This window comes from Propithecus coquereli, unplaced genomic scaffold, assembly GCF_000956105.1.
Source record: "Propithecus coquereli isolate 6110/MARCELLA unplaced genomic scaffold, Pcoq_1.0 Scaffold589, whole genome shotgun sequence".
Taxonomy (NCBI): domain Eukaryota; kingdom Metazoa; phylum Chordata; class Mammalia; order Primates; family Indriidae; genus Propithecus; species Propithecus coquereli.
Window position 1 is genome coordinate 579,169 of NW_012151829.1, and position 15,922 is coordinate 595,090.

Consider the following 15,922-nt stretch of genomic DNA (forward strand, 5'->3'; position numbering starts at 1 on the left):
CATCCACATCCCCATCCCCATCACTCCCAACCCCCACCTCCATCGCCACCACATCATCCCCATCACCACCACTACTTTTACCATCATGTCCACCACCAGGTGTCAAGTGTCAAGTTGGCAGTGACTTGTCAAAAAAGCAAAAAGAGATTTGTTGGCACAGGGACATCTTTAACTTGAGCTATTTGGATAATTGAAGCTAAATTATTCATTAATTTGGCCTCTTCCTCTTTTTCTTTATCCTCTATAATTTCAGCCTTTATATGTGAGATTGCTTGCCAGGTGGCTTAACATTTCTTTAGTCAGTAGAATTGCATCAGGCACTGGTCTCTGAGAGAAGTGGAAAGTAACAAAATATTATATTTGGTCTATTTGGAATTTGGCTTAGCAAAAAACACCAGGAAAGCAAATGAAATACCTGAGCCTTCCTAGCAATCTGAACTATCTTCTGAGACTAGGGAGTTGTATGTTAACCAATTGTTAAAATTATGTCCTAATTCCAGCTTTTCATCATATCCAGCAATTTGAAAGCCTCTGTTTGGGGGAAGTAGTGGCTAATACAAATGATAACGGGGATTAAGGCTGCACGTGTATGCACAAAGAAGGAAAATACAATGAACATGCTACTGCAAAGATATACGGGAAGACAGGTTTCCTGGGATTCTGAATTCAGTAATGTGATCAGAGGAGCTTTGCTAAATGTACTGGCTCTGAAGCCTTGTCCCAGCACTCTGGTACTGCCAGAGAAATCTTTCCAAAGCACAACTCTGATCATGCCACAGCCCTGCTTAAAACCCTGCAATGTCTCCCTATGGCCTACAGGATAAAGTCCAAGCCCCTAGATGGCTTCCAAGACCTCTAGGATCTGGGCTCTGCTCACCTCTCCCAGCTTATCTCCTGCCTTCCTCCCTCTCACAACCTAGGCTTTAGCCCTTTTAAACTACTGGCCAGTCCTCCAACAGACTGAGTTTGTTTCTGTCCTGAAGATTTTGCACACTTGCCACTTTCGCTTGTGTCCTCCAGTCCCCCGGGACACACTGCCCACTTAATGAATTCCTCCCCATCTTTCAAGATCCAGCCAGGACAGCCTTTCCAACTCTACAGGCAGAGCTGGCCACTTCTTTCTTCATGCCCCCATCATGCCCTGCATAGATACGGCACCTGTCACTGTGTCACTAGTATCTCCTTGCCTGTCTTTCTTTTATGCCAGATGGTGAGCTATTTGAGGGTAGAGATTGCATCTTAGTTATATTTATACGCAGCACCAAGCACTGTGGTAGGCTCAGAGTAGATACCCAATAATGGTTATTCTCGGGTTTTTTTCATGAACTAGTTGTTACTTCTGTTAAACAGTATGGAGTACCAGAGTTAGGGATTGGAATAGGTTCTTTATGAACGAGGAAGAAAAAGAGAGAACCCTTCTTAGGGGCCTATTTGTAAGAGTCTCCACGTGTAGGTCACCATCACCGAAATGAAAGTCTCCAGAGTAAAACATAGCTGTTAAAAATGAATCAAGCTGGTTACTATTTTCATGCCTGACCTACTTTTTGGTTACTTCTACTGCTGTTACAAAAACTTCCAGACTTTTATAAATGAACCAAACTATTTTTTGATGGTTTTGTGTTCTCAGCTCTCAAGGCAGCTCTTAACTCTACTGAAAGGAAAATCCGCATGGTCTCTGAAGCCCAGTTTAGTGCAAAGGTAACTATGGAAGAGGATTGATCTCAGTAGGACCAACTTTCACAGAACTTTCTCGACTTTTTTTTTTCATGGAAAATTTTAAGGCCAAGAATAGTAAATCTATCCACCACAATGATGGCATTTATTTCCTTAGTGGTCATAGTTGCACTCCCAGAGAGCAGGAAGGGTTAAGTGACAGTTACCTCCTGCCACCTCTTCTCAGCTTTGGGCTTGTCCTTGCTGGGTGGTAAGCCTTCCTGAAGCTGCATCTCTGCTGGCTAGATGAAGATGGGACTCTGGCATTAGAATATTTTTTGGTCCAGATCCCTTCTTTGTTGCCATTTGATTTTTATTTGCAATGTCCCAGTGGTTGTTAATTTGCAGAAAACAAATGGTGAGTATTTAAACGCCAGGATACTGTAACATCACATCTAGGGGAGTAGAAGTATGGAGGGGAGAATGCTAGACAAGACAGAATCTTGGCTCCTAATTTCAGGATCTGGTGTAAAACACATGGGAAACAACTAAAGAATCCCTTCTTACTGTTTTCTTTACAAAGACCACTATTAATAAGAGCAAACTATTTAAGTGGCAGTTGTGTTAAAGTGATGCTGAGTAAAAGCCTGAGGACAGGGTGGGGAACCCGTGGCCTTCTAGGTCCTTAAATGTGGCCTTTCAACTGAATCCAAATTTTACAGAACAAATCCTTTTATTTTTATTAATACATTTTTGTTCATCTTTTATATTTTATTTTTAAAATGAACATATTTGAAATGCCAAAGAATAAAATAAGTTGCAACGAAATAATCCTCGCAGATTGACTGGCACAATTAGAACATTAGTAAGCCATGAGGGCTAAATTGATGGCTGTTATGCTCATGATTTAGTTCTAACTTCCCCCGCCTGACTGGCACCACAACCACATGAGGCTGGTTGGCGAGAGTTTATGGGGGTCAAGTACGCCAGTCTGTTACCAGTTTTTGACAACGGGGTGCATCGTGTTTCTGTTTGAAGTGGAATTTGTGAATAGTTGCACAGTTCGACAGTATTTTTTAATTCTGTCTGCTTAATAGTCCATCATGTCAAAGAAGACCAAGAGAATGCTAAAGGAAGAAAAGAGATTTTTTAATGAGGATTGGGAATTGCAATATTATCTTGTTTCTGCTAAAGATGAGACGATTCGCTTGCTTTGTGATACTGCAATATCAACATTAAAGAAATTCAATGTTCATCAGCACTATAACACTCATAAGGATCACAAATATTTTAAATTAGAGGGAGAGAGGTGTGAAAGGTTGTATTGCAACAATTAAAAGATGAAAAGCAAAAGAAAGACAGTTCTTTCAAACAGCAATAAGACCTGGAGTGCATTGGCTATTGCAGGGACAGGTGTTAGGCAAAATTTTACCTCTGCAAGAACAGATAGTTAAATCTTATTAAGAACAGAATCAACAATGTGAATTATTGATGGAAGATTTCTATATGAACGCAGCATTTCTGTGTGATATGTCAAATCAAACCAATTTGAATATTTCTTTGCAAGGTAAAACTTAGTTTATATATGATATGTGGCAAAAAATTCAAGCATTTCAAAAAAAGCTATCTTTTTTCAAAACACTTCTTCAAAATGAAATTTCGAATGAACATTTTTCCCAGTTAGCAAAGGTCATTGATGAGCAAGATGGTATGTGCGAGTCATTGGAAGAATACACAGCTGTTACAGACCTGTTAATTGGAGAATATAAGGAAAGGTTCACTGATTTTGAGAATCACGACATCACACTCAAATTAGCATTTCAGCCTCACCTAGTTGATATCATCAAGGCACCTAAAGAACTACAGAGGGAATTGATTGCACTCTAAGTAGATGACATTTTAAAGTCATTGTTTGATGTTAAGAAAGATCTATTTGAAATGTGGAAAAATGCAGTAGAATACCCAAACCTTCCGCAACATGGCCAAAAAATAACTTTCTTGCTTTACAACCACTTATTGCTGCGAATCTACGTTCTCCTACCTAACCCAAATCAAGATGCCCTTAAGCTCACAAATGACTGATACCCATCTAGAGAATCAACTGAAACTGTGGACTTCTATGATCCTCCAGAGGATCAACTGAAACTGCAGACCTCCATTCTAACCAAATAGTCAAATGCTTTCCAACAAAAAGCAGACACAACAAAATCATTAAAAGATTAGTTAACTTTAAAATTAACAAATAGTTTTCATTTTTTGAAATTATTAAGTACATAGTAGTTAAATTTTTACAAAATAACGTACATTTTTAAGTATATCTAATTGAAGTCAATGCAGCCTTCCAACATGAAAAGTTTCCCCCTTCACCAAGGACTTGACTCTCTTGAGGTTGATCATCACCTATGACAGACACCAAGTAAATGCCAACTCTTCCAAATTTCCAGAAGCAAAACTTGAAGACCTCACCACCATAACAGGAGAAAATATGTTTAAAAGAATCTTAAGGAGCTTTCGAAAGGCATTAAGAGATGAGCAGAAAATGAGGCCTGGGAGGAAATAAAATAGAAGTCAGAATTATTTAGCTGACTGATTTTGACGGTTAGCATTTCACCTAGAACTACGCTTTGAAAACAGGAGGTGATACGTCTGCTGCTGAACAGGAGAATAGGAAATGGATTTGCAATGGAGGGATAGACACTGGCTAGGAGAAACCGTGGGTGATAAAAAGAGCTGGCTTTAAGGCAGCAAGAAGTGGCTTTCTGGGGAACTTGGGAAATTGGTGAAGGATAAAGATGCATGCTTATGACTGCTTGTATGCTAACTCTAGGGCAAACTAAGCCAAAGAAAATCGTGTCCTTCCAGATTGCTAGCTCATTTTTGTGTCCTATGGACAATGCTAACTTGGTGTGGGCTCCAACTCATATTCTAAAACTCTTAATTGCAATGGTGTGTTTATTCAGTTCAGCAAATACTCAGAGTGCTAGCATTCCTGGCTCAAAATACTGACTTGCATCATATTTTCATACATCTGCTGACTCAATTCACAATGACTGGGTCAACCCTCCATAGCTGTGATCAAATCCTCCTCGAAGCCATTCACACTTGGCGGCCTTGAGGTTTGTAAATGCTGAGTCTCTAGGCCAATAAATTTAATTGTGCCCCGAGCTAAGAGCTCAAAAAAAGCTGATAAGATAAGAAGCAGATAGAATAGAGAGGCATGACTTCCTCCATCCTCTCTTCTGCAATCCACGTTTGTTCCTTGCACTGGGTCTGGGAGTTAGAAAAGGTACCCGGAAGTGCTACCACTGTCCTTTGAATATCCAGTGCCAATTAATCCCTGGGCCTCAGTTTCTTCATCATAACATGAGGGTACTGTTTGATCTTTGATCTGTAAGGTTTCATTCAGAAGCCTCTCCCAAGGGTAGAAAAGAAGGATTCCAAGGAACAGACTTTTTTGCCTTTGGTCACCCATGTTCCCAGGTGTCTCTCTCGCACCTGAGACTTCTGCACTTCAGTCCTGGCCATGCCTTACCTTTTCTTAGTTCCATAGGCATGTCCAGGGCTCCATGTTACAACCAGGCAGGGATCCTTCCCATCACTCTTTCCCAAAGAAAGTTTGTTCTGTGCCCAGAAACCAAACTTTAGGGGTAGAAAGATGGTTCCCATTTTGCAATTTTGAGGCCAGGTTCCCCCAATCACTAGCTGAGTGGCCTAGTGAGAGGGTCCCTGAGTCTCTACTTTCCCACTCTTTACCTTGCAGACTTGTGAGAATTCAAGGACACTGTACATGTAAAAATACTGTGTGGAGTCAAAAGCGAAATACAGATTTTAGTTAACATTTCTTATCTTTTTTGCCCTTTTTCTACCCTGGAGCACAGCTGGAATTTTAGGATCCTCCTTCAAGAACTTCAGCAACCTTTAGCTGCCAAATAAACAGCTCTAGAGAGAAAGGGAAATGCCTTGATCTATCAGAGTTATTTTGTGGAATGAGCAAATGATGATTTTACTTACGAAAGGAGGAAGCGGAGATCAGCTGGCGGGAGAAATCTACATTGTTCAAACTTGTGCTTTCTACATTTTGTTGTTGCTGCTACACTTTTCCCATTCAGATCAGGGTCCAAGGGGTAATTCATCTTAAACAAGCTATGTTTACCAAGAAAAAGCCTCCTACAAAGTAGCAGTGGAGGCTGTCAGGCATGTAAATGAAGCATGTATGTAATAGAACTTTAGAGATGGAGCCCTGTGATACTCTGTAACCTTCTGTTGAATTAACAGTGTTGGGAACTCTATTTTGGATTTGGGATCTCTTCTCCCAGCAGTCATGATTTTAAATTCTGTTTACAATTCCTCTGCTCTCCATGGCCTGGACTGATTCAACCAAGTCTGCAGATCACTGGAGGTGACATCAGCCCTTAACAACTGTGGTCCCCAACCCCCAAGCTGCAGGACCGTACAGGTCCGTGGCCTGTTGGAAACCAGCCACAGAGCAGGAGGTGAGCAGTGGCTAGCCAAGGAAGCTTCATCTGTATTTACAGCCGCTCCCCATTGCTTGCATCACCACATAAGCTCCACCTCCTGCCCGATCAGCATGCGCACTAGATTCTCACAGAAGCACAGCCCTACTGTAAACTGCACATGTCAGGGATCTAGGTTCCACACTCCTAATGGGAAACTAATGCCTGATGATCCGAGGTGCAGCTGAAGTAATGATGCTAGTGCTGGGGAGCAGCTGCAAATACAGATTATCGTTAGGGAGAGGTTTGACTGCACAATAAATATAATGCACTTCAATCATCCTGAAACTATCTCCCTCCCCACTCCCCGTGGAAAAATTGTCTTCCATGAAACCAGTCGCTGGTGCCAAAAAGGTTGGGGGCCACTGCTTAACAATACATTCTTGGGGAAGAGGAAAGAGACTTGTGTAGGCAAGTTTCTTCTAAGAAGGGATAAGAATTACCCTCATGATGTAACTGATAACACAGTTGCTAGTTTTTCCTCCTTTCCATACTTCCTTCCCCATTTTTTTCAAGCTTCATATCCTTATTTGTTCATGTTAAATTAATACTTGAAGTTGATAGGGTTGGCTTTAACTTTGGCCTTTGCTTAGGAGGTTAACATTTTCTTTGTTTCTTGTAGGAATTCCCAGAGACGCGGAGTGACTTTCTCCTGTGAACCCTGTGCTTTCCGGGAGTGTACTTGACTTCCCGCAAACATTGTTAATAATAATACTTCGTTTTTTAAACGTTGGAGAACTTCAGCCATTGCAGCCTCTGCTAAGAAGCAGAAGCTATATTGAAAGAGAAGCTCCAACGTGCAGCCAGGCCAGGGTTCTCCAGGGACTGGGGCATGGATTCCTGGGTTGCTCACAGCACCCAAGGCTGTGCTGGGGGAGGCGCTGCTGTGCCAGGTAGGAGGCATGGAGTGGTACTAGACAAGGGCTCAAACATCTCCCCCTTGAGTCAGAACCTCTTGATAAAGATAAGCATTCCTTTGGCTTTCGGGCTTTTCTTCCCTAAAAAGAGAATTCCCAAACTAGAAAAGCAGGTTGCATTCACACAGTATTGTGAATGAATTCATTGGTCACCCTTTGGATTGTCATTTTGGGGTCTTGAAAGAAGGGGAGTGGTGGGGAGGGCTCTTGGGACTTTTGGCGAGGAAGCCACTTCAGACCCATTCCTCCTCTGGTGGGGCGGGAAGTGAATAAAGGGTAACCCAAGTCAGAGGAGGCAACAAGAGGGCACCAAGAGCCTGCGGAGGCCATCCGCAGGTGGGCGCGGGGCCTGGGATTCCACGCAGAGGTGGAGTCCCTCGCAGGCAGGCGCTAGCGGCAGTCACACCCCGGCCTCCGGTGCATCCCTTGTCCCAGAGGAGATCCCTGAAGCGCTGGAAAAGGCATTCCACGCGAGCCTTCTGTGCCTGATCGGCGGCGATTGGGGGAGCCCAGTTCTGAGACCGTACCGCACCCACTGCGGACCTCCCGGGCCTTACACAGCAAGCGAGACACGCAGGGCGGCGGGAGGACGGGCTCGCGAGTGCCACAGCCGGCTAAGTCCCCGCTGCTTAGCCAGCAGGCGCGGCCCGCAGCCCTCGCGGAACATGGGCACGCGCGCCCCCGGCCCGGGCGCCCTCCTGCCAGGAGCCAGGACCTGCCGCAGCCGGCGCTGTCCAGGCCCCGGGGTGGGCCTTGGGGAGGGGGCGGAGCCAGGCCCGCCGCCGGTGTCAGGTTGCTCCGGTAACGGTGACGTTTCGCGGCGTGGGCGGGGCCAGCACGCAGGTTGCATATTTTAGGAAGTGAGGAGGCGGCGCGGGCCGGAGCTGCGGCGGGGCCTGGGGCGCAGAGCAGCGGCGGGAGGAGGCGGACACGTGGCAGCAGCAGCGGTAGCAGCCCCGGCGGCGGCAGCAGCAGCGGCGGCGGCGGCATCGGCCCGAGCCGCCGGCCGCCCTCCCTCCGTCCCGCCCCGCAGCAGCCCTAGCTCCCTCCTCTCGCTCCCCCGGCCCCGCTCGCTCGGCCGGGAGCTGCTCTCTCCTCTTCTCTCTGATTCTCAAGCGACAGCACCCGGCGCCGGGCACAGAGCACCGCCACCATGGGGAAGGGGGTGAGTATCGGCGAGCCCGGGGAGGGGCACGGGGAGCCCTCGCTGGGAAGAGGAGGAAGTCAGGAGGGCGACCGCGGCCGGCGGGAGGCGGCGAGGAGGAAGCGGCGCGGCGCGGGTCGGCAGAGCGGCGCGGCTTAAAAGACGACGCACTTTGGAAATGGAGGGAGCGCAGTAACGGGGGCGGGGGAAGGGAGCGCGGAGGGACGAGGGCGGCAGCGCGGGCGGTGCGCAGACCCCGCAGTGTCTGCGGGCCGCCGAGGCCGGGAGGGCCGGGGGCTCCGGGAGGCGGCTCTCGGGAAGCCGCGGGGCCGGGAGGGAGGAGGGCGCACGGCAGCGGGGCGGCCCCGGCACCGAGCCGGCCGCCGGCGGCATCCCCGAGCCCGCTGCCCTCCCGCCGCTCGCCCTCTCCTCCCTCTCTCTCCTTCCTTTTTCCCTCCGCCCTCCGTGCCCAGAGGAAAGGCGCGCTCCTCCCCTTCCCCTGGGGCGCTCCGCCGGGGCCCCACTCGGGCTGCCGTTCCCGCCGCGGCCCGGCGCCGGCGGGGACAGCCTCCGGGTGGAGGCTGCTTCTCCCGGAGGCGCTGGGGCTTAGCTGGCTCCCTGCAGAGGCGACCGCCCTCCCCCAAAGAGAAAAACTGGCTTCCCCTTACTGCGGAGCCAGCCGAGCGGGCTGGTGCCAGAAAGGGTGTGTCTTCGCCGCCCTAAGATGGCCTTTAAGGTATACTTTCGAGAGCTTTAATGGGCCGCTTCGCGTAAACACTGGATGCGCCCTTGGCAACTGGAGTTGTCATCCTGACGGTGGGGAGGAGTGTGCACAATTTTTAGAGGGACGAGCCTGGAAGGACAGACTGACCCACCAGGGCCTCTGGGTACAATAAACCCCCGAAAGGATTGGAGCCTGTGGGCATTCCGTGGTTGTGGGAATGCCCTGCCGATTTCCAGCGCCGCAGACTCACCAGAGAGCAGTCCCTGAAGGAGACGAGGGGTCTCAGGACAGGAGAGTGGCGCAGAGTGCTGTGGGGATACCCTAAAATGTCTTGTTCTTACAATTCTGTAGTGAAGCCTTGGTTACCCGTAGCCACTGCGGGAGACTGGGTCCCTAACCCAAAGGAGCCAAAGTCCAGTTGAGAAAAATTTACACAAAATAATCTCAAAAATTCATGGGATAAAAATGACCAGGTCATGAAGACGCAGGTAGGAGCGAATCCACTCTATTGACTCCAGGGCTTAGCGCAGTGTGGACATTGAGTGGGGCTTTGAAGGTCCCGAGGCTCCTGGATATGGACAGAGCGATGGGAGCAGAGAGAGGCTGCATTATTTGGTGACTCTAAATGGGTTTTGAAGGAGGTAATTGAAAGGCTTGGACCTAGTAGAGAGAATGGAGACGGGCGAGAATGCACAACTTGTACCGCTATTAAAAGCACACAGTGTGGCCCAAGTCAAGAAGCATCAAAGCAAAGAGCTGAGTGCCTCTCCACTCCTCCATGGAAACTGGGTTAGTGGCCTGTGCTTGTACAACAGCATCGAACCCTAGGTCATTCCTGTAAACAAGCTCTTTTAAGCTCATTCTTCCCTCCCCCTCTCAAAAAAGAGAAAAAACAAAAAGCTTATTTCCTGAGTGGAGACATTACTGATTTGGGGGGATGGAGAGATCATAAATGTGTATCTGAGGCCTAGGAAGGTGAAGTGACTCGCTCAAGGTCAAACGGTTAGTGACAGAGCAGACATCTCTGATTCTTGAACAGCCTGTGGTCTCCCAAGCCTGAACATGTATTTACTCTTTAATGTTACGTTACACACAGAACTCGAAAGTTACTGTTCAGATGAAACTGGCATATTCTTGTAATATTGAATTAATAGGCTATGGAGATGTCTGGGTAACTAAGTTATGTCCATATTTCTAGATGTCTCTTTTATAACCACGCACACTTAGGCACAGTAGTCGTACAATAGTAACACACCTGAATAGTTAATCAAGGTTCAACCCAGATGTCTTATGGATCCTAACAAAACATCTAGTGGCTAGCAAATACTAGATTGAAGTACAGCTGGTTAACACAGGATGGTATGCTACTTGTCTGCTTGTTTGTATTTAGTTATTTTGAGTACTTTGATACATCGAACATTAGTTTGCATGAGCGCATGCATATGTGCGTGTGTGTTTTGTCCCCAGTGACTTAATGTGATAGTCTAAATGTTCAGAAGAATATTTCATGCCGAAATGTTGGGATTTTTCCACATGGGGATTAAAATGTGGGTGGAGTAGTGACTAAAGCCTTGCTGATAATTGGTTAACCAGGAAGCCTATGCTGGCAGCTTTTTTTTAAGGTCATTGTTAATTTCTTCCCCTCCTCTCAGTACCATTTGTGGCCTAGGTTTTGATGATATTTCAGGTGATTTTGTATGTCCTTAAAAGTCTAGTTCCTAAGCATCTGGTTAGAAAATGAAAGAACAGCTCTTGCTGAATCATTCCTGGCTGAAATAGGATTTTGTCCCTTTTTTTCTTACTGGGTGTTTTTGCCGATGACTTGTAAATCTTCAGCTAGGCCTACCACCCGCAATTGTTTAGTTCACCAAAGGTACACACCATAACTGTTTAGAAATGCTAAAGACTTTTTGTTTTCTTAAGTTTATAGAAGATGAAGGGGAGAGGGTCTCACCAGATCTTTCACTGCAATTCTGGATTTGGTTTGGATATTAACTTAGTTACCTAGAAAATAAATCATAGCTTATAAGTAGTGATTTAAAGAGGGTCAGGGAAAAAACGTTGAGGTGAAGGTTGCACAAGGGATATACATGTCAGCATCCTGGTTGCTGGTAACATCATTAGCTGCCCTTTTGGAGCTCAACTTGGAATGTGACTGAATATCCTCCGGCTGCTATAAAGCTGGTACTTTAGACCTAAATCATTGTAAGGCAGAGTCCTCAGTGGAAAGTTGCCCAGGCCTGGCCAAGGGCAAGTGGAGCAGTTATAAGAGGAACTAGCACCCACCCCTGGGGTCACATTGCAGTTGCCTCACCCTGTGCCTGTCAGTCCTGTGTGTGAGTGTAACAGTCCCCTGCCTCTTGGGTGTTGTCTGTACCCTCTTAGGAGGGTGTATCCCATTTTGGTAACTTACTGTTTGTTAATTTGTAATATTCTCTGCCAGTAAGTTTGTAACACTACAGTGACTCACCTGAGGGTGGGAGGGTAGGGAAGGGGGAGGCCTGCATCACAAACCTGAGAAGACAGGGACTAAAGCCAATAGCCCAAAAAGCAAACAAAGAAAATGCTTTAAAAAGATGTTTATCCAGACGAGGGCTAAAACTTAAAATATACAGATTCCTGGGAATGCTCTTCCTAAATTGCATTTAAAAATAAAAGTGAATTCAACATTTTAAAAGAACAATAGGCTTGGCACTCGTCCATGTTCCATTCCAGTACCCTTCTAAATCATTGTTTTCTGATTATTTCAGCAATAAATGAATGGATAGGTGACTTTCTGTTCAAATCAGGTTATGTTTTTTAAATTATATCTAAACTTCAGAATGAGAAAGGCTTTAACTAAAATAACTTTGAAGGATTTTGTATGGGAAAGTAAGTTAAATCAGAGTCTTCACTTAACAACAAACAGGTTTAAAAAAAAGCCATGAAGCTTCAGTTTCTCATCTGGCTCCTGGGTAGAATGTTCACCCTCAGAATCAAGTGAAGTAATCTGTGTTCTGTTTGTGCAGTGCATGCAATGGCCAGTCTGATTTGTGGCTGTTGTTGTTAGAGCTTACAAAGGTACAGTAGTTAGAGCTGAGAGAAGATCAAATCCTTATAAACTGAGTTTGCTGTTCATCTGTCATAAACCCTTTCAAAACTAGAACGGTTTTTCTTTTGCCCTGAAAAACATATGAAGGATTGGAAATAATGGGAAATACTGTTAAATTCCCTCCATAGGAAAGCCAAGGGGAAGTGTCTGGCAGCTGATACTACTGAGAACTGTTATATTTGCTCAAGAAGCAAATCTCCTATTTAATAGCATCTTAGAATTTTCATCTGCTTTCACTTTTCAAGTTGTTCATGGTTGATAATCATTTTTACATTTTTTAAATCTTGCAAAATAAAATGGACTTTTCAGCCTTATGTGATGATAGGGAGGCTGAATATTTGTGCTGTGCTGCCTTCTGCTAGATGCCCAGGGCTCTCTGCCAGCCAGCAGGCCAGAAGAAGAAACACGAGTGTCAGATCAGATGGGCTCACAGTAATCAGAGTGGCTGGGTTTGGACAGCAAAACACTGGGCAAAATGTTCCCCATCCCTGCCAGAGCCGTCCAGTTATAGATTATGCTGAAAATACATGTCCAGTATGTAATAATGTGAAGTAAAGAGGACTTTAAAATCTACTAACTCTTTTTTAAAGCTCTTCTTCATTTATACATTTCTGGAAAAGGATATGTAACCAAGTCGGGTCTGACCTTTCTCACATTGCTATGAATTGAGTGTATGAGAGGAAGTGTATTCTTTGGCTAGAGTCATAGAGAGACTGTTCTTTGCATATGACTCACCTCATTAGTTGTGCTGAAATCTGTTGTCAGGAATCCACAAGACGTTCTTCACATTTATTTAATGTTTAGGATGGCAGATTCTGTTAGTGAAAAAAGAGGTGCCCCAACCCTACACTTTCTCTCTAGTTTGGTTTTCATTTGGATCCTGAGCAAAGGGATTTTTGACCAATAGCCCTCATTCCCTAGTTCCTTTGTGACTTTACAATGAAATATATCTGAACGTTATCTCTTTATCTGGTTTTATTCAAACCCTATTTAGTTACAGCCGTTGGCTATTTTGGTGATGCAAAAAGTTGATTCATGGTGGCTTGTGCTTTGTCTTTGGGACTTGTATTGTTTGGGAGCCCAATAATCAGTGTAAGGTTTTGTGGATTAGTGGGCCTTGGTGCTTGATTTCTCTTCCTAGTCAGATATCAAGGTGAGGACAGGGCCCTAATGCATTTTGGTGTTTCTCTGCTTGTTTTTTGTTTTTTTTCCTTTAATCCTCTATGTGATGCTTCCATGGCACCATATTTGTTTTATTATTTCCACTTGTGATATTTCTTTAGGGCCTTGGACAGCCTTTATCCTCTTCAGCCTGGCAGTCTTTTTACTTCCTGGGCTAGGCTTCAGAATGCTAATTGAGGAGGGATCGGGATTTGGTCCCTTTGTAATGCTTGGGCTGGTTATTAATCTGTTGTCTCTCAAGCCAGAGTAATCTAGCAAAATGGAAAAAAAAGAGGATGAGGAGAGTAACAAATGGAGGGAATTAAGGAATAAGCAGAAGGTTTTAACTCTTCATAACCCAGGTGCCTAATGCAGAGGTAGAATGCCCCATTAGAAAAACTAATGTCTATTTGTTGTTGATAACTGGACAAAGTACATTTTTTTAAGAGGTAGTAAATCTAAAGTGCGTTGGCTCTTTACACGTATTAGAATCTCAGTTTCTGAATAATCATGAGTATAGTACTAACTATTGCAGGTAGGGTAGGCTGACATGCTCATTAAGAATTTACATGCAGGTAGATTGGCAAGGAAGGTTAATCATGTTCTTTTTGCACCTGCTGAGGGAACCTGCCAGCTAGACCTATAGCTGTTCTCTTTGTTCCCTGCTAGCTGATGGTCTACCACCCAAGTGTGGAGATACTGAACCGGACTCACAAAGGTACCTACTGCTTTGGCCTTGCTAGGTTATGTTCTCCAGAATGCATGTTTGGGTGAGTGAAAGAAGGAATGTGAAGGCATGGTGGTCCCTCAGGGTCACCTCCTCTGCAGAGAACTGCTCCTGCAGTGAAGTGTTGCTGCGGGGGCTGGAGAGCAACTATGATACTGTGGCAGTGCGTGACCTCCCTCAACCCCAACCGGCCATCTCTTGCCCCTCAGATCCCTGGCTAGAAAATTCCTTGTATGTAAAACTAAACTACTTAATCATTTAGGAGCAAATGGAGATATAATGAACTGGGCTTGATCATTTCTTGACTGTTATTGACAAGATCAAATGAAAAATAACCCCAAATGAATTTTTTCTTTAAAGATTTGAAAAGAGTTTTCATGGGAAATGAAAAATGGCAGTAAGGTATATGTTAATCAAAACCAAATTATAATCGTAACCTTTGTGTAGCATGTTGCAGAGTACCTTTACACACAATTTTGTTTGATTTAATATGTCATCTAGGAAAATTAGAAAGCAACCCTCTTCCCTTTTCCTTACAGTAAGGGTAGTGCAGACTATGCAGTGCCTCTAGGCAACCAGCATCAGAGCCATCACCCACCTTCCCTGCCAAACTGAGTTTAGAGGCGCCTTCCCTATAACCTTATTGGCCAACTTCGAAATGGGCTGCGTTTGGGGCAGTTACTTTGGCCATCCTTCTGGCCTTTCTTGCTAGTCAAAAACTTTTGTTTGCGGGTTTTGAAAATAGTGCAGTTTTTAGGTGTTTTGTTTTCAGATTCGGTGGTTTCTGGACTAATCAGACTAGCCATGCCTTCTCTAGGTTCTTTAATAGTTACATCAAATGTTATTGCCATTTTACGGATGAGGAAACTGAGGCTGAATGTTCAAGGTCATGTAGCTGGCATATGGCAGTACTAGAATGACTTGGGCCTGACTTAAAAGCACCATCAACAGACCTGTCTAAAGAGAGTGGAAATCTTGAACTTCTAACCCTCCAGACTTTTTCAGCAGGAATTTCAGAATTCTAAAGAGCTGAGGTCCCTACTGGCCACAGGACATTGTGCTGATACGGTGGGAACTCTGGCCAGAATTTCCATAATGCGTAGTTGAGAAAGCCTTTGAAACCTGCCCTGTTAGAGGTTAGTGGTTGGAATGGGTATGAAGTCCTGTCCCAGCTTATGCAGACCTCAAGCAATATACCTCTGGGATGGAACCTTCTTTCCTAAAAAAAGACTTGGCTTTTTTTTTTTCCCCCCTGCTTATTTTGGGATAATTTTCTTTACCTGTCATATCTGTCCCCCACTCTGTCCCCTCTAAATAGTTAACTGCTAAAGAAGAAGCATCTTCAGCTCTGACGGGTCTTAGGGATGTCTCACTCACTGTGAGATTCAGTATATACTTTTAAATGAGTGAGCCTTGTGACATGTTTTAACCTTGGTTCCTCCTGTCAAGAATTTTCTCATCTCTTGGGCACCGTTTCCCTCTACCCAGATCAAATAGCAAAATTATTAATTACTCTTGGATAGGATGGAATCCCGGGGAAGCACAGGATAAAATGATGACACTGTCTGAAACTGTGTCACAGTGGGCAAGCCCCTGCCCTTGCTGTGGCTTTCCAGTTCCTAAATTAGAATGGAAAGAGAAACAAAAAACCCATAGCCCACTTACTTCATTTTCACCAGTGTCCCTTTTGAGAATGGTGTAGCCTGTCGAGCTCCCATTGTACCTTTCTTCAGAGATGCTCAAAGGGGTGCCATTGCGTGGCACTCCTAGGAGTGGGAAGTAGTCACCCCCAGTCCTCTGAGGGAAAGTGATCTGAATTTTCTAATTGGAACCCTAGGAATTGGCGTGCCCAATACCCAAACAAGTGGGAAGGTCACCGTGGTCGATTGAGGAAGTGCCATACTTGTCATTTCCCCTTCCCGTGACTCTTACTTTTCCCAAATGCTTTTAAAAGAAATAATAAAACAAATGTTGTCTTACCCGTTTTTTCC

The 15,922-nt window shown here is 45.1% G+C and overlaps 1 protein-coding gene across 1 annotated transcript in view; it reads left to right on the plus strand.

Annotated features, from left to right (window-relative positions):
- The first annotated feature begins 7,893 nt into the window (after positions 1-7,893).
- ATP1A1 (ATPase, Na+/K+ transporting, alpha 1 polypeptide) overlaps positions 7,894-15,922 on the plus strand; it is a 29,650-nt gene continuing 21,621 nt past the window's right edge. The window contains exon 1 of the mRNA XM_012658471.1: positions 7,894-8,249. Coding sequence (XP_012513925.1) covers positions 8,238-8,249 — 12 coding nt within the window. The 5' untranslated portion in view covers positions 7,894-8,237. The remainder of the gene's footprint in view (positions 8,250-15,922) is intronic.